Source organism: Rhinatrema bivittatum, chromosome 1 (genome assembly GCF_901001135.1).
Source record: "Rhinatrema bivittatum chromosome 1, aRhiBiv1.1, whole genome shotgun sequence".
Lineage (NCBI taxonomy): Eukaryota > Metazoa > Chordata > Amphibia > Gymnophiona > Rhinatrematidae > Rhinatrema > Rhinatrema bivittatum.
Window position 1 is genome coordinate 270,081,416 of NC_042615.1, and position 26,296 is coordinate 270,107,711.

The 26,296-nt window shown below is 44.1% G+C and overlaps 1 protein-coding gene across 1 annotated transcript in view; it reads right to left on the reverse strand.

Annotated features, from left to right (window-relative positions):
• Positions 1-26,296, reverse strand: part of SFXN5 (sideroflexin 5) — a 932,409-nt gene that overhangs the window by 613,588 nt on the left and 292,525 nt on the right. The window contains exon 6 of the mRNA XM_029594581.1: positions 13,462-13,487. Coding sequence (XP_029450441.1) covers positions 13,462-13,487 — 26 coding nt within the window. The remainder of the gene's footprint in view (positions 1-13,461; positions 13,488-26,296) is intronic.

The following is a 26,296-nucleotide window of genomic DNA, read 5'->3' on the forward strand; positions in this document are numbered from 1 at the left end:
GCTCCATGCAGTTACCCCCAAGCCTTATGATAAGGATAGTGATATTTTCAATCAAAACCAAGTAACTGTCAAACCCATAATAAATTACTCCAACTCATTTTAATCTGCCTGGCCTAGATAGTTTTATGGTGGATTTTTTATCAACCTTTAATAGCAAGCTGACTTCTAAACTTAAATAATATGGGGCTTATGTAATAAAGTTCACATTAAAAAATGTTTAGAATGCACTTGCAAAACAATTTAGCATACACATTAACATGCCACTTTACAAGTGATGCATTAAGAATTGCAGTGTACATGGTAAAAATTGTCTCCAATAGCATACCGTGTATGAAAACCTGAAAATACATAGTGGGCCTGATTTTCAAAAGCATTTACTCGAGTAAAATCACTTCTTGAGTAAGTGGGCTTTTGAAAATTGCTACGATATATGCCACTGAAATGTCCATAGGATTTACTCACGTAAGTGCACTTTACTCGAGTAAATGGCTTTTAAAAATTGCTACGAGCATCGTTACATTTACACGCATAACTCCTTTTGAAAATTACTCCCAGTGTGAGCAGGTTGCATATTGAGGGGAACTTAAATGTGTGATTATACTAAACTAAGCATATTTAGTTCACTTTTCTTTTTGCTCTTCCTAATTGCTTCTAAAAGTAGATAAGTAAGCTTAGCAAATGAGGGTTGTTTCTTAGTGATAAAGAAAGAGCTGGGAGAGCTGCTACACTCCAGAAAAGTAGATAATGAGAGAGCATAGCTCCAGGAGAGCATATAGAGACATGAGTGTTGGTTTAGAGTCATCTGTCTTATGTGTCACAAAGAGTCTTCAAAGGGGAGTGTTAGAAAATGTAGTTGGGGATCAGAAAGAAGCAATCCAGGGAAAAAACTGCCTGCCCTATCTTAAAAAGGAAACTGTCATCAGTCCACTTCTTCCACTACAACTACCTTATAGTGAATTCACCACAATGGCTGCACCACATAGTCTGATAGTGCCTTAAATCTCACAAAAATGTACTAAACTGCACTCAAACAATTGGTTAGCTCAAAAAAGCTTCTAAGGCTCAGACTGCTGTTTATGGTCAAGCCTTTGAATGTCTATAATGATCTTTGGCCAAACTAAAAATGTCAAAGAAAGCAAAGACCATTGTTTTCTAGTAACCTATAGTCTGGAAATATATTTGCCCTGTGTAAGTAAAGGCTTATTTATTTTTGAAGAACTCAAGTGTGTATTCATGGGTATACTCTGTCACTCTCTTAGTCTACTATGTATCTCCCTTATTCTGCTGTACTTGGGAGAAGGGAAGAACTGGGGGAACCTACTGGTTAATTACTTGCCCCTGGGCTAAGCCCCTTTCTTTTGTTACTAGTCAGAGGATAGGGGTTGGAGTTATCCCCACCTCTTAAAAAAACTAGTGCTCAAGTTAAGACCTTAAGAACATAAGAATTTGTTATACTAGGTCAGACTGAGGGTCCATCAAGCCCAATATTCTGTTTCCAACATTGGCCAATCCAGGTCACAAGTACTTGGCAAGATCTCAAACAGTAAAATAGATCCTATGCTGCTATTGAGCAGCGATAAGTAGTGTCTATTTCTTAAGTCTACTTGTCTAAAAACAGTTTATTGATTTCTTCTCCAGAAAGTTGTCCAAACCTTTTTTAAACCCAGGTATTCTAACTGCCTTAATCACATCCTCTGGCAATGAATTCCAGAACTTAATTGTGCATTGAGTGAAAAATAATTTTCTCTGCTTTGTTTTGAATGTGCTACTTACTAACTTCATGGAATGTACCCTGGTCTTTGTATTTTTTGAAAGAGTAAATAATCGATTCACCCTGGAAGCCTGAGGACCCCCCGAAAGGAGCTCATGAGGTCCCAGACTGCTGGGACTTAGGAGATCGAAGGTGCGGATGATGATGATGAAACTGTCCAAGGTCGAGGCAGGTGGCAAGAACGGAATCCAGAAGCAAGCCGGGGTCACAAGCCAGAGAAACCAAACAAGGGTTGTCAGGAACAGCGGAAGCTGGAAGCAGGAAAAGCCGGAACAGGATCAAGATACTGGGAGCAGGAGCAGGAACACTAGGAGCTGGAGCAGGAACACCAGGAGCAGGAACACCAGGAACAGGAACAGGTTCAGCAAGGACTGGAACCAGCACAGGATCCGCAGGAACGCAACTAGCCACTCAAGCAGAGGAACCTCGTTGCAAGGCGATTAGAGGAAGTAGACGCCGGCTTTAAATACTTGCCGGCATCTGACGTCATTTTGTGGGCAGCCCGCGGTCTGGCGGGAAAAGCCCTTTAAATCGGGCCTCCTCGCGGGCGTGCATGCCCAGAGGGGGAGGAGCCAGGTTCCAGGGCTCGGTGGCATCTCCCTCGTGGAGAAGGCCTGAGCAGGCCCAACGAGCTGTGCGCCCCGCAGCCAACCGCCCGGGAGGCCAGGGCAGACATAGACGCCCTTGAGAGCCCCGACATTGCCGCCACGGAGCCGGAGGTAAGGACCCGGTCGCAAGCCTTGCGACCGGGGCCGCAACAGTACCCCCCCTCTTGTGCCCACTCTTGGAAGGACCAGGTTTACCGGGATAACTGAGATGGAATTGATGAAGCAGGGATTTGTCCAAGATGTGACGAGCAGGTTCCCAGGTGTTGTCCTCAGGACCACAGCCCTCCCAGGCCAGCAGGTACTCCCATCGTCGCTGGTGAAAATGGACATCGAGAACTTCACGAACTTGATAGATGGGATCGGAGTGCACGGACATGTCCGCAGGCTCTGGAACCTTAGGGTGATATCTTGAGAGAACGAGAGGTTTTAACAGAGAGATGTGGAACACATTATGAATGCACATGGAAGAAGGAAGGCGTAACCAATAGGATACCAATCCCACTCTCTCCGCCACACGGAATGGTCCACAAAACCGTGGAGCCAATCTTCGGAATGGGACTCGAAGATGTATGTTTTTGGTGCTGAGCCAAACCCGGTCATCATGGAGGAAGACCGGTGCAGGTCCGCCCATTTCTTGGCAGTACTTGCTGCTTTAGTGAGCTTGTCCTAGATGGAGAGCCAGAGATTGTGCAGTTGTTGACAGTTGAACCGCTGGCGAGATACTGGGCATTAGCAGAGGCAGTGGTGGTTTGAGTTGTTTACCAAACACTGTTAGGAACGAGGATTTACCCGTCACCGAATGGGTGTGATTGTTGTAAGAGAACTCAGCCAGAGGTAGTAGACTCATCCAGTTGTTCTGCCTTTCATTGGCAAATGTTCGGAGAAAAGTCTTTAAAGAGCGATTAGTGCGCTCTGTCTGTCCATTACTTTGTGGATGGAAGGCTGAAGACAAACTAAGCTGCACATCAAATTGTTTACACAACGCTCTCCAGTAGTGGGCCATAAACTGGGGCCCCCGATCAGACACTATATCTTGTGGGAGACCATGGATACGGAAGATATGTAGTGCAAAGAGCTGAGCGAGTTCTGATACAGATGGCAGCTTGGGAAGTGGGACAAAATGAGCCATCTTGGAGAAGCGATCCACAGTTACCCAGATGACAGTGTTTCCTTCAGAAGCAGGCAGATCCATCACAAAATCTGTGGCGATGTGTGTCCAGGGCTCAGTAGGTATGGGTAATGGTTGTAGCAACCCCCACGGCCTACCCACTCGCGGTTTTTGTCTTGTGCATATGGGACATGAGCTAACATAGGCGCGGACGTCCTGTCTTATAGTGGGCCACCAGTAAAAATGGTTGAGCAAGTCAGGTGTTCTTTCGCGGCCAGCATGGCCACCCGTAAAGGATTCGTGAGCCCAAACTAGAGCTCTCCTTCGTGCATGTCGTGGCACCACTGTTCTTCCGATAGGGATTACCGAAGTACTGGACAAGATTACCCTTGCAGGGTCTAGGATATACTGGGGATGCTCCCCCTCCTCCTCCTGCTCTGTAGTACGGGATAAAGCATCCGCTCGCACATTCTTGAATGCAGGTTTGTAGCTGAGCACGAAGTTGAACCGGTTGAAAAACAATGACCAGCGAGCTTGCCTGGGGTTTAAGCATTGCGCTTGGCAGAGGAACTCCAAGTTCTTATGGTCCGTGAAGACTGTAATGGGATGTGCAGCCCCTCCAACCATTGTCTCCACTCTTCAAATGCTAACTTGATCGCTAAAAGTTCTTTATCCCCTATGCTGTAATTACATTCAGATGGAGAGCACTTTTTAGAGAAGTATGAGCACGGTAGTAGTTTCCCTGAAGTAGTGCTCTGGCTTAGCACAGCTCCCACAGCAATGTTGGATGCATCCACCTCCACTATGAACGGGTGAAGAGGGTCTGGATGACGTAGGCAAATGTCTTGCACAAAGTCCTCCTTGAGGTTTTCGAAAGCCTGGCAGGCCATCTCCGGCCATTCCACAGCGTCAGCTCCCTTTCTAGTAAGAGCGGTGAGGGGTGCCACTTTGGAAGAGTAGTGTGGAATGAAGTGTCTATAGAAGTTTGCAAAACCCAAAAAACGCTGCAAAGCCTTCAACCCTCTTGGACGCGGCCAGTCCTTAATAGCTGCTACTTTCCCGGGATCCATCTGGAACCTTGTTGCAGAAACTATGTACCCCAGAAAAGGAAGAGACTCCTCCTCGAACATACATTTCTCTAACTTGGCATACAAATGATTGTCTCTGAGGATCTGAAGAACTTGCCTTACGTGTTGTCAATGTGAATCCAAGTCCCGAGAATAGATTAGCACATCATCCATGTACACAATAACTGAAGAGTGAAGGAGATCACGAAGTACTTCGTTCATTAAGTGTTGGAAGACTGCTGGGGCATTGCACAAACCAAATGGCATAACGAGGTACTCATAGTGCCCGTCCCTGGTGTTAAAGGCAGTCTTCCTCTCATCACCAGGATGAATCCGAACCAAGTTGTAGGCACCCCGCACATCTAGTTTGGTGAATATCTTGGCCCCCTGTAACCTGTCTAGGAGTTCAGGGATCAATGGAAGGGATAGCGATCACATTTGGTAATGGTGTTAAGGCCTCTATAGTCGATGCAGGGTCTTAGGGAGCCATCCTTTTTCCCTACAAAGAAAAAGCCTGCCCCTGCCGGTGACTTCGAGGGTCGAATGAATCCTTTAGCAAGGTTTTCAGCTATGTACTCTGACATAGCTCGGGACCGGGCAGAGATAAAGGATATACCCTCCCGTGAGGTGGCGTGGCTCCTGGTACCAGTTCTAAAGCGCAATCGAAGGGGCGATGTTGTGGGAGGATCTCCGCCCTCCTTTTAGAAAAGACGTCTGCAAAGTCTGCATAGACCGCCGGGGGCACAATGAAAGCGTGCAGAAGACGAATGCTGGGTGCACAAGGAATGTTGAGGCAGTTACTGAAGCAAAAGGGGCTCCACTCCGCGATCTGCAGAGTGTCCCAATGAATAACTGGAGAATGTTGCTGTAACCATGGTAGTCCAAGTACCACTGGGTGGACGGCTTTCTCTAGAATCAAGAAGGAAATCCTTTCAGAATGCAGAATCCCGGTGTGGAGGGTGAGAGGCACAGTAGAGGCGGAGATACTCCCTGGAAGGAGTATTCCTCAGATGGAGGTAATTCGTAGTGGAGTCTTATGTGGAAGAACGGGGATTCATAACTGTTGTACGAGGTCACTCAAAATAAAATTCCTGCCTGCTCCGGAGTCAATGAAGGCGAGGGTCTCAAAGGCTCCGTCAGGATATTCCAGCGTGATAGGTACTGTACATTGAGGAGCAGAAGTAACACAACCTAGGAGTAGCTCCTCGGAACCTCCTAGGCTCTGGTGTTTTCCAGACGCTCCTTACACTGGGCCAGGAAGTGACCCTTCACCCCGCAGCAGAGACAGAGACCCAAAGTACGACAGCGTCGTTGCTCCTCTGCCGACAATGGAGTACGCCCCAACTGCATGGGCTCTTCAAAGGACGCTTCTGAATGTGCCGGTCCTTGACTGGGTGCCGGAGTCATGGGTCTAGAGAATGCGGGTGCAAGAGGCACAGCGTGTCGAAATGGGTGGTTCTCCTTAGCCCGCTGTTGCAAGCGACGATCAATTCTTCCAGCCAAGTCAATTAATTCATTGAGGTCATCTGGAATATCACGGGCTGCTAGCTCATCCTTGATTTGTGCCGCTAGCCCTTCCAGGAAGAAGCCTCGAAGGCTGTCCTCTCGCCACCTAACCTCAAGAGCGAGTGTACGGAATTTGATAGCATAGTCCGTAAGGAGCGAGACCCCTTTCTCAATTGTAGCAGCTCTGAAGTGGCGGTAGCTAGTCATGCAGGTTCATCAAAGGCCTGCTTAAAGCTGGTCACGAACTGTGGCAAACTGTTTAGCAGAAGATCGTTCCGCTCCCACATGGGAGAGGCCCAAGATAACGCCTTCCCATCAAGCAAGGACAGGGTGTAGGCCAAGTTCACGGAATCGGTTGGGAACTGATTAGGCAATAACGAGAACCTGATGTAACATTGGTTCAGGAAACCACAGCAGGCCTTGGCCTCCCCGGAATAGCGAGAAAGTGCAGACAGCTGAGTAGGTGTATTGACGCTTACCACCGGCATGGGTAACGGAACCTGAGGAGCTTCCAGGGGCACTGCGTCCAAACGATTGGCCAATCGTTCCATGGTAGCCGCAAGTACGTCCAGGCAATGTTGCTGTTGCTGTAAACATTGGGCCATACCAGGAATGGCCTGGAGGCCTGACAGGTCCGCCGGGTCCATGGCCTTGCAAACTGTTGCGGACGTAGCAGTGGACCCTTAGGCCGGCCTAGCGGAGTGAGATGGTAGAAGAGGAGAGCACTCTGCGGTGAAGAAGTAGGCAGGTGGCAAGAACGGAATCCAGAAGCAAGCCGGGGTCACAAGCCAGAGAAACCAAACAAGGGTCATCAGGAACAGCGGAAGCTGGAAGCAGGAAAAGCCGGAACAGGATCAGGATACCGGGAGTAGGAGCAGGAACACTAGGAGCTGGAGCAGGAACACCAGGAGCAGGAACACCAGGAACAGGAACAGGTTCAGCAAGGACTGGAACCAGCACAGGATCCGCAGGAACGCAACTAGCCACTCAAGTAGAGGAACCTCGTTGCAAGGCGATTAGAGGAAGAAGACGCCGGCTTTAAATACTTGCCAGCATCTGATGTCATTTTGTGGGTGGCCCGCGGTCTGCTTAACTTAATATAGAAATTTTCGGCGCCACTAGCACCCATGCATAAACGAGAGCGGGACTACCTTGATCCCTTTTAGTGCAGTTCTGTTTTAATTAGATTTTTTGTGGCTACAAAGCCTTTTATAATATGACATTTGGTTGATTTTTTTTACCTGTTTTTAACATTTATATTTTGAATAAGTTCTAGTATTTCAGTTGTAGAGCCCTGTAGTACTATTGTTCACATTTTTAACTATGTTTGTATCCCTTTTTTTTTTTTTAGCAACCCATGTTTTTATTTTATTCTTTACTTTTATGCTCATTATTATTTTTATTTATTTTTATCAGTCAATGATATTTTAAATAGGCTTGCGTTTAATCATTATTATTTTTATTTATTTTTATCAGTCAATGATATTTTAAATAGGCTTGCGTTTAATCATTTTAATCAATAAACTTTAATCAATAAATAAATTTTAATCAATAAATAAATAAATAAATTTTATTTTTTTTATTCTAATTCTATGCATCATTTGCAGACCACCAGACTACCTGAAAATTTGTGCACATATTTTAAGAGTGCTCACTCAAACATATTGATATCATCTACACACAGGTAAAGTCATGATATGTCACTGTATCTTTTGTCCCCTAATTCACTATGTTTTACCGCTTCGATTTTAGTATTAGTGTCATTGATGACATTCTGTTTCTAAGTGTTACCTTTTTAGAAACAAAATTTTTATTTTATTTGATATTCGTTCGTATGTCCTGTACTGTTCATTTTGTTTATTTGTTGTTTTTAGCCCCTGAGGCAGCCCCATGTGGGGCGAAACTCGGCCTGAGTCGGGCACATTTACAAAGTTTGTCTCTCCAATCAAATAAAGGTCATACTTGGACTATCTTTCGGCGTCTAATCCATATTTTTGCCTCAATGGCTTTCTTAGATAGCCTACCCTCCTGCTTTGTTGGTCCATTGACAAATGTAGGCCATCATTACCTTATAATCTTTTATTGCTCCATATATGGCCCCAGCCTCCAAATCCACATTCTTTACACCAGATTTTGAGCCAGGCATTGAAGTTATCTATATGACATGAACTTTCCTTTTCCTTTCCATGAACAGGTAATACTTCTTAAAAGGCAATAGTCTTTGCCATGTATCTAATCTTTTTCCCTAGGTTTTGGAAATCTTTCTGAACTTTATGGGCATTGTTTCTAGCAAGGTCATTGGTCTCCAGATGGATAATAACACTGATGAGTACAGACTGAATAGCAAGTACGGATCCCTATGGAACTCCACATCATAAAGGCCTTGGTTTAGACCAGCATTCCAAACCGGTGTGCTACAGCACATTAGTGTTCTATGGCTGGAGTGCAGGTGTGCCACAGCTGCAGTCTCATTCCTGTTTCCCTCCTGGCCTGCAGAATGTCCTCCTATCAGCAGGGTCGTTAGAGATCAGCACTTATTGGCAGCTGTTCCTGTTTCCCCTCTGCTGGTTCTCCTCTGCAACAGAAACTTCACAGGACTCTGTAGGCTTGTGAGACCTGCCAGCCACATGCAGTTCAGATTGCAGAGAGAGGCTGGCAAAGGAAAGAGCACTTGGTAAGCCTGCTCCCAGACTTTTGCTGTTCACAGATTGCGGGTGGAGTTGGAAAAGGGACAGATGAAAGTGCCAAAGTGTGTTGGCAGAGAGGGAAGGAAGGTGATGATGCCAGGAGACGGGGCACAGAAAGTTGATGATGCCAGGGGTTGGGAGATGAGTGTAGGGAGAGGAAAGATGATGATGATTCAAGGGGTGGGGAGGAAATGTGGAAGTAAAGGGAAGGTGATGGTTGAGGGAAGGTGATGCCAGGGTGGGGGAAATGGAAGATTGATGATGATATCAGGGGGTGAGGAGTGGAAAGAGAGAGAAGGTGATGATGCCAGGGGGTGAGGGAGAGGGAAGATGATGATGATAATGATACCAGAAAGAGAGGGAGAGGGAAAGTTATGCCAGGGTTGAAGGGAAAGGGAATAGAAGGTGACTGGCATGGGGAGTGGAGGGAGAGGAAAGAGAAAGCAATGATGCCAGGGGATAGAGAGAAAGGGAAATTGATTATGCAAGGGATGAGGGAGAGGGGTGAAGGAAGAGGGAAGGAGATGATGCAAGGGGATGGAGGGAGAGGGTTGGGGCAGAGGGAAGGTGATGATAATGCCAAGGGGTGAGGGAGAGGGGTGAAGGCAGAGGGAAGGAGATGATGTCAAGGGCAGAGGGAAGGTGATGATAATGGGGTGAAGGGAGAGGGAAGATGATGAAGTGAAGAGATGGGGAAAATGTGGTGGAAGGTGATTATGATGCCTGGGATGAGGGAAAGGGGTGAGGCAGAAGGAAGGAGATGATGCCGGGCGTGAGGAGAAGAAGAGGGAGAGGGAAGGTGATGATGATGCCAAGGGATGGGGAAAAGGTGGTGGAAGGTGATGATGATACCTGGGGATGGGGGAGAGGGATAGAGGGAGAGGGAAGGTCATGATGATGTCAAGGAGTGAGGGGTAAGAATGAGACAGAGAGAAGGAGATGATGCCGAGGGTGAGGAGAAGAGACAGAGGGAAGGTGATGAGGATGCCAAGGCATGGGGAAGAGGTGGTGGAAGGTGATGATGATGATGATGATGATGCCTGGGGCTGGGGGAGAGGGATAGAGGGAGAGGGAAGGAGGATGATGATGCCAAGGGGTGAGGCAGAAGGAAGAGGCAGAGAGAAGGAGATGATACTGGGGTGAGGAGAAGAGGAATAGGGAAGGTGATGATGATGTAAGGGGATGATGTAAGTGGAAAAGAGGTGGCGATGATGCTTGGGAGGAGAGGGAAGGTAATTATGATTTTATTTTTTATTTATTTGTTTTTTTATATACCGACATGCGATCGAAATATCACATTGGTTTACATTGAACTGTTAGGATAAATAAGATATGGGATTCTTATTTTTGCAGAAAAACGTAAGAGCTTTCATATAAAGTGAATTAAGAATAGTGGTTACGTGATGGTTTAACTATACATTGACAGCATGATGCCAGGGGATGGGGAAGAGGGATGGATGGAGAGGGAAGGTGATTATGATGATACCAGAAGTGAGGATGAGGGAGATAGAAGATGATGATGATACTAGGGGGTGGGGGAGAGGGGTAGAAGGAAAGGGAAAGTAGTGGTGGTGATGATGTCAGGGGTGAGGAGGTGGAGAGAGAAGGTGATGATGCCAATGGGTGTAGTAGAATGGTGGAAGGAGAGGGAAGGTGATGATGATGCAAGAGTGGAGGAAGAGGTGGTAGGAGAGAGAAGGTGATGATGATAGGGGGTGGGAGAAGGAGAGGGAGAGGGAAGGCGATGATGCCAGGGAGTGAGGGAGAGGGATAGAAGGAATGGGAAGGTAATGATGATGATGCCAGGGGTGAGGAGGTAGAAAGAGAAGGTGAAGTTGATGCCAAGGAGTGAGGAAGAGGGAAGGTGATGATAATACGAGAGAGGGAGAAGATATGACGGGAGAGGGAAGGTGATGATGATAATGCCAGGGTGGTGGGGGAGAGGGAAGAGAAGATGATGATGCCAGGGGAGAGGCATGATTATGATGCTGGGGGAAGAGGGAAGGAGAAGATGATGATGCCAAGGGATAAGGGGAGAGAGAAAAGAGAAGAGAAAGTGATGATGGAAAAGTGGATGGTATGCCACAATGAAGTGATCTCTGTTCAAGGTGTGCCACGAAACAAAAAAGGTTGGGAATCACTGGTTTAGACCACTGTGAACCCCACTTAACTTGAAAGGAAAGACTGGAATCAAGATAATGCTGTACTTCAACACCCAGTTCTTGCAAATGAAACAATAAGATCTGATGAGCAACAGTGTCGAAGCCACACTCATGTCGATAAAAAATATTAATGCATTTTTTTCTGCCTTCGGCCTTGGCTCTAACCCAGTTCATTAAGACATTAAATTCTGTTTCACTGCTATTATTACATCTAAAGCCAGACTGCCAAGTATGATAAGCATTTGTTTTCTCTAGAAAACTGGAGATGCATAGCCATTATTTTCTTGATCAATTTGCTAATGAAGGGAAGATTAGAAACAGGTCAATAGTGGTTAACAACTAAAGGGTCAAGGTTTTCTTTTTTAAGAATAAGATGAATCGCAGCACACTTTACCGCTATGTGGGCTGTTTGAAAATGACTCTCATAGTGCAAAAAAAAAAAAACCCAACATAATAATAATGCAATAATACAAATACAGTGCAATGAAAAATTTTAAAGCAGCAACTGTATCCAGTATACTAAAAAAAAACCCAATTATTTAGCCAGGAAAGGCCTGAATGATTATTCAGGGCTTTAACATTTTCCTAAAGGCTAGGAAATGAAGCTATGAGCAAATATCTAGAGGAAGAGCATTCCACATTCGAGGGGGAGAATACACAAAAGTAGAGTGATGAGCGAATTCATGCTCAATCACAAATGGTAGTAGATCCATAACAGCCTTTGTTGTGAGGATCATAGTGATCGCAGGGGTAAATAATGCACCAGGATAGATGCATTTATAAACAATGGAAAGGACCTTGAATTCGATCCTGAACAATCTGGTAACCGGTGATGCTCATTTAGAACCAGTATAATATGATCTCTAAATTCAGACCCTGTTAAGAGTCTAGCTGCCATGTTCACCAAGAGCTGCAGATGATGCAGCAGTCTCATGGGCTGACTGGTTTAGTTATTAAGTAAAGCTAGAAAATAAGCTAGTGGACAGAGACATTCAAAAGGATCCAATGCCGCTGTCCTGCTCAGAATACAATAGTCTCTGCTTTCACATAAGCAAGGTTAGTAATTATGTCACTAAGAGCTGGATTTACTAATACCGCCGGGCTCTTTGAATTCCGATCCCGCGGTAACGGGGAGCGGGGGGCGAAGTGGGGGGCGGTCCTGCGCCAGCCGGCAGCGATTGCACCTCCGCGATGCGATCGCTACCGGGGTCGCACCGAATAACTACACCATAAAAGGTATAGTTATTCGGCGTGAAACTGGCAGCGATAAAGGTGCGTACCTTTTGCTATCGACGAAGTCTTCGCAGCGTCGGCCCCGGTGCCGCCCTGACTCCTCCTCTTCCGGGGCTGATGCCGCCCTGACTCCACCCCGAACTTGGTATCGCACGTGATAAGGGTCTTTTCGCATGCGAAACGTCCCTTATCGTGTGTGATCCGCATAGAAAATGACTCCCTAAAAGACATAACTGAGTGCAAAGAATATTAGTAGAAAAGAACAAAAAAAAATGCAAAAAGAAACCCTAAACCTAAAGATATATATCCATAGCTAGTATATGTTTTGGACACATTTTACCAGGTAATCAGACTGACTTCCCATTTGTACCTATGAAAGACATAACATACTTTGAAAAAGAATGCAACAAGGCACTGATCAGCAAAATGAATTTGATTAGTCCATGTTATCGTTAATGACACTGCATATTGCATAAATCAATTTGAATGTGTGAGATATGCAGTTTTCTTACAAACCATAATAAGCACCAAAATCAAAGCAAGCTTTTTCAAAAACACTTTTAAAAAAATAATTAAAACACTATTGCTGAAAAAAGAAAGTATATTTATAAGATTCCTCCTGATGCAGACATTGTTTTGTTATCTAAATATTGCTGACGGTGGCCATTTTCCTAACATTTGAAAGAAGCTCTTCAGATAAGTTTTTGATTTTTAAAAATTATTCTTATAATAAAGTTTTTTCAAAAGATTAAAAAAATTCCTTTTGGTGGTAAATAATTGTAGTAGTGCCATGCAAGATTCAATCTAAAGCCCATTGCATGGCAAAAGGTTCTTAGATTGAGATTAGGCACTGAGATAACTCTGATCCCACATTCAGTGGTTTTTAATTATTTTTGAAAAATGTTTTTGGAAATGTATTCTTTGAAGTTTGGTACTCCTTCTTATTGATATGGATGTTTAATAACTGGAGTAACTGGGGTGCTCTATTTTTTGGATCGTGGACTCACACCTTTCTTAGAAGCCATAAGACCTCAAAAATGTGTATGCCAGAGCAACTGATTTCATTATGGAAACTGTACAACAGTGTCTAAATAAGTGAACAATGTTATTGCACAATTCTAACTGGGTAAACTGAGGAATTAGATATGAACAATTTACACAGACTCAGTAGTTGTGTCACAGCTAAAACCCAAGTCCTATCACCCTCTCTAACTACAAGACCAGACTTCACATTAAAAACACACTGGAATGTAGTACACAGTTCCACTTTTCATAATGCAATGCTAATATACATGTAGTGAAGTCATTAAGATACTTACTATTGGTGTCCCAAAGGGAACATAACCTAAATTAAGAAAGAGAAAGACTTAATTAATGAAAATCTTACCCTAAACATTTCTGCTGTTTTTAACTGCTAATAGCATGTGTTGATTACTAAGTCAAGAAGACTATTAACATTTTTATCACTGAAACTAAACAGCATATCTTAATCACTGCTGATACTTTTAAAATCTTGTGGTGCCTTGCATAAGCTGCTTCTTACTGTATGTAAAGTAATAACTTGCTACAATTATTTTTGGTTGCAAAGCAGAGATGTCCAGTCAGAGAACAGTAGAAGCTATGACTATTCTCTCACAAAGTCTTGATTAGAGATTATCTGTCACAATAGATAAGGGTAGAAGCAGAAAGTGATACATAAATAATATTGTTAATTTGCAGAACTACTAGTTCTTTATGGACATTTATCTTATAATATTTCACATCCTAGAATTTTTCCATCAGCTAGGTGGAGTCAGAAAGGCCCTAGAATTTTCTATGTAAATAAACTAATCATACAACTTCTTGCATCTTTATATTATATGTTATTTTCTGTCCCCAGCAGAGGAAACATCTCATTAAGTCATTTAAAGAAAAATTCTACACTAATGATTTATGTTTTATCTTTGCAATTTATTTTTTAAGGTTAACAGCTGAATGGTGCGTTTATCCCATAAGAACATAAGAACTTAAGAAATTGCCATGCTGGGTCAGATCAAGGGTCCATCAAGCCCAGCATCCTGTTTCCAACAGAGGCCAAAACCAGGCCACAAGAACCTAGTAATTACCCAAACACTAAGAAGATCCCATGCTACTGATGCAATTAATAGTAGTGGCTATTCCCTAAGTAAAATTGATTAATAGCCATTAATGGACTTCTCCTCCAAGAACTTATCCAAACTTTTTTGAACCCAGCTACACTAACTGCACTAACCACATCCTCTGGCAACAAATTCCAGAGCTTTATTGTGTGTTGAGTGAAAAATAATTTTCTATGATTAGTCTTAAATGTGTTACTTGCTAACTTCATGGAATGCCCCCTAGTCCTTCTATTATTCGAAAGTGTAAATAACCGAGTCACATCTACTCGTTCAAGACCTCTCATGATCTTAAAGACCTCTATCATATCCCCCCTCAGCCGTCTCTTCTCCAAGCTGAACAGCCCTAACCTCTTCAGCCTTTCCTCATAGGGGAGCTGTTCCATCCCTTTATCATTTTGGTTGCCCTTCTCTGTACCTTCTCCATCGCAACTATATCTTTTTTGAAATGTGGCAACCAGAATTGTACACAGTATTCAAGGTGCGGTCTCACCATGGAGCGATACAGAGGCATTATGACATTTTCCGTTCTATTAACCATTCCCTTTCTAATAATTCTTAACATTCTATTTGCTTTTCTGACTGCTGTAGCACACTGAGCCGACAATTTTAAAGTATTATCCACTCTGATGCCTAGATCTTTTTCCTGGGTGGTAGCTCCTAATATGGAATCTAACATTGTGTAACTACAGCAAGGGTTATTTTTCCCTATATGCAACACCTTGCACTTGTCCACATTAAATTTCATCTGCCATTTGGATGCCCAATCTTCTAGTCTTGCAAGGTCCTCCTGTAATGTATCACAGTATGCTTGTGATTTAACTACTCTGAATAATTTTGTATCATCCACAAATTTGATAACCTCACTTGTCGTATTCCTTTCCAGATCATTTATATATATATTGAAAAGCACCGGTCCAAGTACAGATCCCTGAGGCACTCCACTGTTTACCCTTTTCCACTGAGAAAATTGACCATTTAATCCTACTCTCTGTTTCCTGTCTTTTAACCAGTTTGTAATCCACGAAAGGACATCAACTCCTATCCCATGACTTTTTAGTTTTCGTAGAAGCCTCTCATGAGGGACTTTGTCAAATGCTTTCTGAAAATCCAAGTACACTACATCTACCGGTTCACCTTTATCCACATGTTTATTAACCCCTTCAAAAAAATGAAGCAGATTTGTTAGGCAAGACTTCCCATGTTCCTGCACCTTAGACTGGTGGGATTGTGGTGACTGCACAGGCAGTGCTTTTTGCCCTCAAAGAAATAGTTTGAAAAGTATTAGCTAATGAGGGCAATAATGAGTAGGGATGTGCATTGGTTTTTTTGATGAATTAAAATATCGTACAATATTTCCTAATTCGTCATGTATCAGTAAAACTAATAAACAATCACATTTTCCATGAATTTTCAGGAAAAATCAATTTTTCGGTTTAGTGTGCACTAACGGGAGTTAGCGCGCACTAAAGGTTTTATGTTAGCGCGCACTAATGGGAGCTAGCACGCACTAACTCCCGTTTGTGCGCACTAACCCGGAAACGATTCGCCATAAAAAAAAAAATACCGAACTGCGAGAATACGAACTTTTCCCGCGGCTACACGAAAACGAAAGCAGAAACGATCGCCGGCACAATGCACAATCTCTAATGAGTCTCCCCACAAAGTTAGAAGCCCTCATTCCAAACCATGCTCTCCTAAGCAGCTATCAGCTTTCTACTATAATCAAAATTAAAATTAGCTGAGAAGCAAGGTTCTTCAAAATGTGAAGTTCTCTGGCATAAACAAGCTGATTCATTATTTGAAAATAACTGTAGAAATATGGTTCATTCTTGGAATCAAGCACTTTCTGATATCCTAAACTCACTCTCCCCTCTGATAAACAGAATTGCCAGTAACAAAAGATTAATTCTTTGCTATATATCAGAGATAAGTCAGTTGAAGAGATTAATGAGACAAGCTGAGTAGTACTGGAGAAAAACCTAAGTCATCATTAGATAAGAATCATCTTCTGTCAACAATGACCCATGACAGAAATTCTACAGGTAAAGCAATAAAAGATAAAAAAAAAATATATATATATATAATATTTATTTATTTATTTTGTGTTTTTCTATACCGGCATTCGCGAAAGGTTTCACATCATGCCGGTTTACAGTTAACAAAGGGGGTGTACGAAGAATAAACAATAACAAAACAGGTGCGTAACGAAGAACATTTCAGTTTCAATAAATATTGCAGTTACAATAAAACAGGGAAATACACAACTGGGAGCAGTGAAAAGTCGATAGGAAATTAACAGAAGGAACTAATTTACAAATTTGTGGTATTTACTAAGTAATTGAATATAACCATGATGATGTTTATCATGTTAAGGTAAGGTCAGAAAGTTGGTTAATGGTGAGTTAAAGGTTCAGTTGGGGTCTAGGAAGGCTTTCTTAAATAAATATCTATATCTATCTAATCTATCTATATATATATATATATTTACACACATAAAAAGAGAGAGGTGTCTCTATCATTAGGCAGCAAATTCCCCCCAAAACACCCCTGCAGTGGTTGCCTCATCTTGCATTCAAATCTATGACAGTGGCATGGAATGACAACATACCTGTGGGGTTTCCACACCCCACGGGCAGAAAGAAGACTTAAATGTTGCCACTGTAAATGATGACATCACATGTTAGTGCATATAGATGTCATGTCCACGGGGATTCCTAGGCCCCAAGGACAGGAACAGGATCTCAGTGTCAGTGGCAGCAATGGCGTAGGAAGATGTCTTATCCGCAGGGATTCCCAGGCCCCATGGGTAGGAAGATGACCTCAGAGGTGGTGGCATAGGAAGACATCATGCCAGCAGGGATTCCAGGCCCCGCAGGCAGAAACAGGACCTCAGAGGTAGTGGAACCGCCAACTGATGACATCATGATTCGTGCAGAAAGATGTAACGTCCATAGGCAGGAAGAGGATCCCATGGCCAACACAGCATGATGAACTGCCCGCAGAGAATCCCATGCCCCACAGACAGGAAGATGATCCCACAGCCATCCCAGGCCCTGCGGGCCAGAAGAAGATGACCCATGGAGAGGGTTGATGAAATCTGTGAGGAAGGGAGGGGCAGTGAATAGGAACCAAGAGAAGAGAAGAAAAGGGGAGAGGAAGAGAATGGGAAAGTGAGTGAGAGGGGATGGAAGAGGGGGATTTGGAAGGGGTGAATAACAATGGATAGGAGGGAGGGGTGGGTGAGTGAATGAGAGGGAAGAGAATGGAGGGGAAGGGAAAAGAAGAGAGTAAGTTAGAATGGATGGGATGGAAGGGGGTTAGAGAGAAGAGATAGGAGGGAGAAAACAAAAGGGACTGGGGTAAATGGGAAAAGAAGTAGTGTAAGTGGAGAGTGAAGTGAAGGCAGGTGAGTGAGAATATGGAAAGAAAGGGGGTGAATGAGAAGGGAGGGAAGTGAAGGGGTTGTGAATGCAAGGGAAGGAAAGGGAAAATGGTATTAGAGAGGTGGGAAGTAGAGAGGAAGCAAAACTGTATGGAGGGTTTGTGAGTGAGAGAGTGAAGGGCCAATAAAAGGAATAGGTGGCTGCATAGAGTGCCACAGTTTTGGGGATGTCACAGCAGTGGAAGGCCTGCAATGATTGTGTCTACTTGGTCTTCCCTCCAGTGAGGACCCAGAAGAGGAAGTTGAGTCACATGGGCCTTTGGGAGTGGGAAGAAGAAGGTTCAATTGCTACAGCCAGGAGCAGGAGCAGGAGCAGCACCAGCATGCAAGGCTAGAAGAAAAGAACAGAAGCTGCAGCCTGTGGAGGAGTCCTGTTGGCTTCGTGGGCTGAAAATGGAGGCTGCTGTGCCTTGTGCATGCCAGAGCGGAGAAAATGGTGAGACAAACAATGAAATGCTAAGAGAAATTAAGGGAAGCTAACCAAACTGGTAGTGCAATAATAATGGGAGATTTCAATTACCCCAATATTGACTGGGTAAGTGAAACATGAGGGCATGCTAGAGAGATAAAGTTCCTGGATGGAATAAAAGACAGTTTTATGGAGCAATTGGTTCAGGAACCGACTAGAGAGGGAGCAATTTTAGATCTAATTCTCAGTGCAGCACAGGATTTGGTGAGAGAGGTAACGTTGGTGGGGCCGCTTGGCAATAATGATCATAATACGATCAAATTTGAATTAATGACTAGAAGGGGGAGAGTATGTAAATCCATGACTGTAGTGTTAAACTTTCAAAAGGGAAACTTTGATAAAATAAGAAAAATAGTTAGAAAAATACTGAAAGGTGCAGCTATAAAGGTAAAAAGTGTGCAATAGGCATAGACATTGTTAAAAAATACCATCCTAGAAGCACAGATCACATGTATTCCATGCATTAAGAAAAGTGGAAGGAAGGGAAAACGTGTGAAGTGAAAGAGGCTATTTTAGCCAAAAGATCTTCATTCAAAAATTGGAAGAAGGATCCTTCAGAAGAAAATAGAATAAAGCATAAGCATTGGCAAGTTAAATGTAAGACATTGATAAGACAGGCTAAGAGAAAATTTGAGAAGAAGTTGGCCATAGAGGCAAAAACTCACAATAAAATCTTTTTAAAATATATCCGAAGCAGTTTTAAGGCCAAAAATAACTACACCTTTATCATTGGCATTAAGCTGTGCAATATGCCCATAACACAAACTGCAATTTTTTAACAAATTATGTTTTGGGCATTTTTAGGCTGGGGATAGGAGGAGGGGGGGGGGAGAGAGGGAGAGGCAGAGAGAGAGAGAGAACCTCTGGGATTGGCATCATAGTAAGCAGCTATTTATCCTACTATAGGAGGCCCACCTAGTAACTCGACATGGCTGAAAGGCATTTTTGTACGTATAGGAGCCACTGCAGGTTTGTCTTGTTGTTCCAAGGTGCTGACAGCTGGACTTTCAGTCAGAAATGACTTTTCCATGGCACACCTCATCAGGTCTGATGGCACACTGGTTGGGAAATATGGATTCTATTTTCAGGGCATACATTCACTTTTGCTGTCATGGCTGGGTGTTGTGCAGTTTACATGGATCAAGATGGTTCTTTCTTGTGGTTAAAGATTTCAAAAGATGGGTCACAATGTTGATATCTGTCATCAGAAAATACCATAATGTCGAAGAGTTTAGGTTGCAGGGGCAAGATGGCGGCATAGACGAGGCGGTGGACGGCTGCTCTCCTGCAGGTCTTGGAAATTGTTTTCTTTCCTCTAACAATGCCGTCTAAATGTAAGGGTAAGGTGAGAGTATACCCCTCTCTACCCTTACATTCACCAATTCAGCAGGAAATCATCCGATACTTGTCCTCACCTGCACTAACTCCAGGAGCCAAGGAGCCAGACGAACCGGGTCGTGTGGGAGGACTGCCCGAATCCACTGAGGAGGCTTCCCTGAGTCCTAATCTTAGACCACCGCCGGCGCAAAGGACGGGAGAGGAGTGCCCTGGAAACACCGCTGAAGGGGTTATCCCTTCCGGGTCAGGGACGCCAACCCGAGCAAAGGGAGTTGGAGTATGAGATCCGATTGAGGAAACAACAGACCAGAGCACAGAGGAGGAGGAGAGAGTTCTGGCTCTGAGCGATAATGCGACCGGAGGAATAGAACAAGCTGTTAGCGGTGAGTCCGTGGATACTGCTAAGAATTCTTCTGAGCCCCACAGTGAATCGCTAACCCCTGCTATATGCTATCAAGGTGCAGTTTCTAGGGATGAAGATTCATCCATATGGCTTAGCAAAGGGTTACAGCAACAACCGAATAATTTTCAAAGGTATTTACCAAGAAAATAGAGCTTAACCTATGTGAGTTGTCCTGTTCTCCTCTGCCAGTGGACAAGTGTGCACAGAATTCCACAGTATGCGTGCTTTTAGCCAGGTTAAAACGAGGCATGGCCAGGAACGTGTCTAGGTCAGGGAAGAAAAATGGCATGCGTACTTGGCATTTTCCAAAGCATGCTATTTTACCTTCCTCCCTCCCTGCCCCCTCTAAGCCGCTCACACAAATAGCAGGTGTGACATGCGTAAGCACTGTTAGCATGCATACTTTATGCTGGCTATTTTTCAAGAAAAAGCTAAACGGGTAGTTTCATTTTGAAAATCTGCCGCAAAGGAACAAGGAAAAAGTATACATGTACTTTGCAATTATACAGGCAATTTGAAACATTGCTCCCAAAATGGTAGCGGGTACTGCTTGGCTAGCTGGTTGGGGTCCTTGCTGGAGGGTTTGTGATAGCATAAAGTCTAGCTGACCAGTCAGAGAGAGCACTGGACGGCTCTCACACCATTGGTCAATGAGACACCAGCAGGGCAGTCAAGGTTGCAAATGTATTTATTTACTTATTTTTAAAAACACAAGACAGGTTCAATGCACATTCTATGTGGACCCTTGATTTCCATCTTCCAATTCCTGACATACACAAACACATATACACAGACACTCAATGATAAAGACACAAACAACTTCTGTTTCCTAATTATTCTATGGAATTATGTGCAGAAAAAACAGTATTTAAAATATTTAAAAGAAATATTGCAGTTTGAAATGTGGACAATACTCTTGGTTTTATGCCTTTCCTCTACACTAACATCAGAATCTAAGCATACTAACTGTGATCTTTCTGTTTCTATTCCAGAAATGCACATGAGAGGCATAGAAATATCAAAAAAGGAATAATGAGGTTCATATATATTGAAATGAGGATAATGTACTGGACAACTCTGAGCAGAAATAATTCTAATCTCAAGAAACAGGGGTTTATGCAAAACCTCAGAGATATGCACCCCCTCTGGATCTGTTTCGTAACACAATACCTGATATTTTATTTGCTTCTCTTTGTTGGAAATTTCTCTATGCCCCAAATGTTAATGAATCCAAGCAACTGTATATAGAAATAATCATATCACATTATAAATTACTGCATTTTTCTTGTAACTGCAAGGCATTTTGTACACATAGGGCTGTTGGAAGGTTGGTAAAACAAAAAACTGCTTTTCTTCTCACCCTGTCGAGGAGGAGAAAATAGTCCCAAAAATGTGTCTCTTTAAACCTTTGTTAATTTGTAAAAGGAGTATCTCTAGCAAACTCTCTACACCGCTGTTTTCTTGGTTTTGCCAGTTTGTACTGAAGTAAATTGATTTCTGGCTGGATTAAAGCCTTAAATTCCAAACTAACTTGAATCCAAGCACAAACCTAGATTTTTTTGTTTCAAAATAAAAATGTTCTGATCACTTGCCAGCAAGTCAGTTTTCAAACAGCCAGCAGAGTGTTTACATTTGTAGCAGAAATTTCAGACCTGCTCGTTTTGTATAACAGAAATGGGTGCTGTACTCAGCAGCTCACAAATATTCAACGCTATGTAACCCAATACAGTTTCTGCATTATTTAAATGAATGTACATGACATGGGAATATATTAGTTTATGGTTTAATAATAAAAGCAAATGATGCATAAACACTGATAAAATTTAAAAACTTGACTTTTAAGCTTGTTTAAGTATGCAAGAACACATAACTGCACATATTTCCCCAAACTGTTGCAAGGAATTGGGCCCAGAACTAAGACCTAGATTCATCAAATCACCTTAAATACAGTGAAAATAGTACCCGTGATAAAAAAAGGATGGGGTTAGGCTAATTTGCAGCCTGCCACATCACATAGGTAAATAACGCGTGCAGTGTTGTGTCAATGCATGGTGTGTTGCGTCAGTGCGTCACGCATTTAATCACTTTGTGGCACATCATTTTACGCGGCTAGCATAAACTAGTGCCTGGTGCGTTAATTTTTCAGTTTTTATATCCCGGCTTCCTGCAGCTGCCTCTTTAAGGGTTCTGTCAGGAGTTTGGAGAGAAAAGGTAGGTAGGTATTGGTGGTGGCTAGTTGGAGGTTTTTATAGTGATTACTGAGTGAGTTGTCTTGTTTTTTCTTGCCATCTGTTTCCCTTTACCTTGGTCTTTTGTCTTTCTTGGAGTGAATGATTTTGTTTGTTAGTTCAGACTGTCCATCTTTTAGTGTGGAAGAGTGAGGAGGAGTGGAGGAGTGGTGGTGGAGGAGTATAGAGGAGTGAGGAGGAATGGATGAGTAGTGGTGGAGGAGTGAGGAGGAGTGGAGGAGTGTGGGTGGACTAGTGTTTATGGTGAGGAGGATTGAGCATGAAAGGCATGGGGAGAGGAGAGGAGGGGGAAGAGGGAGGAGAGAATATGGGAGGACGAGGGCAAGAGTGGTATATGAAGGAAGAGTAGGAGAAGGGACAGAGACAGGAGTAGAGATAGGCAGGAGGGAAGAGATAGGAGGTGGGAGGGGGAAGGGGGAAGGCATATGAGGATGGAGGGTGCAGGACGTCAAGCAAGGGATAGACAGAGAGGACAGAGGGGAAGGAAGTTGGCAGGGCAGGGGCAGGAGGACGGAGGAAGGGAAGGGAGAGGGGAGTGGGAGGGAGAGTGAGCGTGAGAGTGAGGAAAGGGAGGACACCTCTCCGGAAACAGAAGTGATGCCCCCTTCTGGCAGCCAAGCAGCAGGACGCCCTCAACTCAGGGCTACCAAGTTCAGCATCCAGGATAATGAGATGGTCATTGCAGGGGTCCTGGAACATTATGCCATGCTGTTTGGCAACCAGGCGGCCAATGCCTCAAAGGCATCCAAAGGTCAGATCTAATGCAACATAGCTCAGGGCATGTCTAGGCACAGCGGAGTCCAGCAAAGCGGGGAGCAGGTGGCCCACAGGTACCGGGACATCAAGGTGCAGTAGAAAGCCAAAGTGGTGGCCAGAAATAAATATATACGGTGGACCGGAGGAGGAGCCCCTTGTCCCATTGTCCTCAACCCCATGGAGGAGCGCCTCATGCAAAGGCTGGGAGAGGATGTCTTTGAGGGTATGGCTGAGAGGCTGGACACCACGCAAGTGCGGCCAGTAAGTTCATCTCACCTGTAAATGGTCATGCAGCAACGGATGTACAAATCATTTGGCATAAGATGCTCAAAATCCTAAGAAGCAAAATGCACCTCTGATGCCAAATGAGGAAAGGATACTTGCTGCCATTGATACTTATGTCTTATGTTTTGTTTCCACAGCTCTCACCCACGAAGCTGCCAGTCACAGCCAGGAAGCCCCAGGGACCAGAAGTGCAGCAGCTCTTTTGTACAGGCCCTTCCTGATGGATTCCGAGACCCAGGTGATCGAGGAGGAGGAGCAGCAGCAGCAGCCACAGGATCAGGAGCCATTGCAGATGTTGCAACCCCTGGGTTCACCCAGCCCACTCAATGTGTCCCTCAACCTCTCTGGCTTCATGAAGGAACAGAGCCTTGAGTGGGAGCCTATAGAATCGTCACAACCTCAAGCCAGCACACCACAGCGCCAGCCTGAAGCACCACACCCTCGGCAGGAGCAGCCTAGAAGCCCCATTGTGCCACATTTGGAGGCCCAAATTCCTGCACTCCATACTAGCATCACAGCATCACTACCAGCACCAGTACCGTCACCAGCATCAACAACATCCCTGCCACCAACAGAGGAGTCTATGCACGAGCAGCTGGAAAGGAGGCATAGGGTACACCTCCAACACATATGGGCAGAGCTAGTGTGCCTCAGGAGGGCTGTCAACAGGCAGAACCAGATCTTGCGAGATCAGACTTCCGCACACACGCAGAATATTATGATGCTGGCTGCAGCAGTCAATAGCATAACGAACGTGCTGACACAGATCCTTATTTATTTTATTTAAGCATTTTTATATACCGAACATATTGTGTACACTTCAAGTCGGTTTACAATAAAACAATGGACTCTCTTTAATGACATGTCCTAAAATTGAATAAAATATCATAAAATAAACTAAAATAAAATAGAACCCTATGAATAATGTAACATAATGTAACATAATTAAACAATAATCAGTTAAAAATAATAAAATACATACAATTCTTTCAATATCAAACTAACAAAATAGGGTTAATAAAAATAAAAATCTACTAAATATGTTCAAGTTCACAGGGGGAGTCATTTGGAATCATACTGTATTGTTGAAAGCTTGTGTGCACAACCATGTTTTTAGTTGCTTCTTAAAAGGCTGAATACTCTCCTCTAAACGTAGCTCAAATGGGAGAGAATTCCACAATTTTGGGCCAGCTATAGAAAGGGCTCTCTCTCTAACTGCATTAAGATGTGCAGATCCTGCAAAGGATGCCCAAGCAGCCATCTGAGTTTTCCCTAGCATCACTGGAATCTACAACCTGCAGCAGTCCCCAGGCTGACAGATGCCTGAGGGGCAGGCCCCCAAAAGAGGTGCCCCCCCCCCTCCCACTGGCAAACCATGACGTGGCAAGGAGCCATAAAGGACCAAAGGTTGTGGCACTGAATGCCAAATACGAAGAGTTGTACCAACATTCCTGGGTGGTCCCCTCTATAGAGTTCCTGTGCCAGCTAGATGGAAGAATCCTGCTGGGCCCATCCTCACTACAGAGTTCCTGTGCCAGCATGCAGAAGTGATAGTCTATTGTCAGTCATTGTTGTCTAGCAGCCTCACTCTAAAGCCCTCCTCGATGCTCTGCCCGTATTCCATCCTCCTTGATGAGGCCTCCAGTCATGGTCCAGCTGCTGCCACTTCTCATCATGTCTCATCTCCTGCTCCGGATGCTGATGTCTCATCTCGGCTCATTCTACTGCTGCCTCTATGCTGCTGTGCTGCTGTGTCTTCTCCTGGGCCTCCTGCCTCCATGCTGCGCTCTTTGATCCTGATCGTGCTGCCTTCACTTGAACTCTGCTGCCTTGGCCCTTAGGCTGTTCCCTTGAGTGCACTCTTTCAATATGGACTGTCTGAGGCCTTCACTTGAACTCTGCTGCCTTGGCCCTTAGGCTGTTCCCTTGAGTGCACTCTTTCAACACATACTGTCCGGGGCCTTTTCCTGGCCATCATATAGTAAGGCTGCTATCAGCTCCAACACTAGAGCTGTACAGTAGCTATTGGGGGTGCCACTTCCGCTTTCTATGGTCTTTGATGTAATCATCATTGTGCCAAAAGGATAAGGTGCTAAGCCTGTATATGTAATGATGCCATTTCAAACAATGTATGTACAGATCTACACAGAATGTGTAGTGCATATAAATTACAATGTTTTGTGCTATTTGCTATCTTGCCTTGCAGATTGTGTTTACCTATGACTTTGACTTGATTTCAAACAGTGGCCTACGTGTCTTCCCCAATAAAGTGGTCACAGGTTTGAAAAAAACACTTCCTGGTTGGCTCCTTTCACTGTGTGGTTTTTGTGTAAAGGGTTCACTAGGTACAAGGTTTACCCTCCACATGACCTTGCATGCTAGAATGCCCTTGCACATTCCAAGTAGCCACTTATCTAGCAGGCAAGACCATATAGGCTAGGCCATACAACTGAATGCTCAGTGTATGCTCCTAAGGAAGACAGCAAGAAATAAAGAAGAAGTTTATTACTGGGGACCTTCAGTATTTCCTCTTGTTGCCTTCTTCACACTGCATACTCTTAGCTAATTCCTGCTTACATGGGCCTATATGTAAGATGGACAGTAGCCAACTGCCCAATACAGTATATTTATATGTGTAGAGCTTATTAGGGATGTGCAGAGGGACGGCATACATTGCATTCGGTATTCGTATTTGTCAGGGGGCAGATACGTTGCATTCGGCAAGGGGAGCCCCCAATACGTTCATGCATTCATTCTTATTTGTTTCCTGGCTAAAACTGAATTAACTACAACCCCCCACCCTCCTGACCCCCCCAAGACTTACCAAAACTCCCTGGTGATCCAGCGGGGGGTCCGGGAGCCATCTCCTGCACTCACGCCGTCATGAGGGCAAAGGCTATTGGCATCATTTTGATTACTGGCAGCCGATGGCCCGAGTGCAGGAGGTCGCTCCCGGACCCCCGCTGGACCACCAGGGACTTTTGGCAAGTCTTGGGGGACCCTCCTGACCCCCACGAATACAACGAATATGGCCCTATACGTTGCGGATTACCAATATGTTGCAAACGAATGCA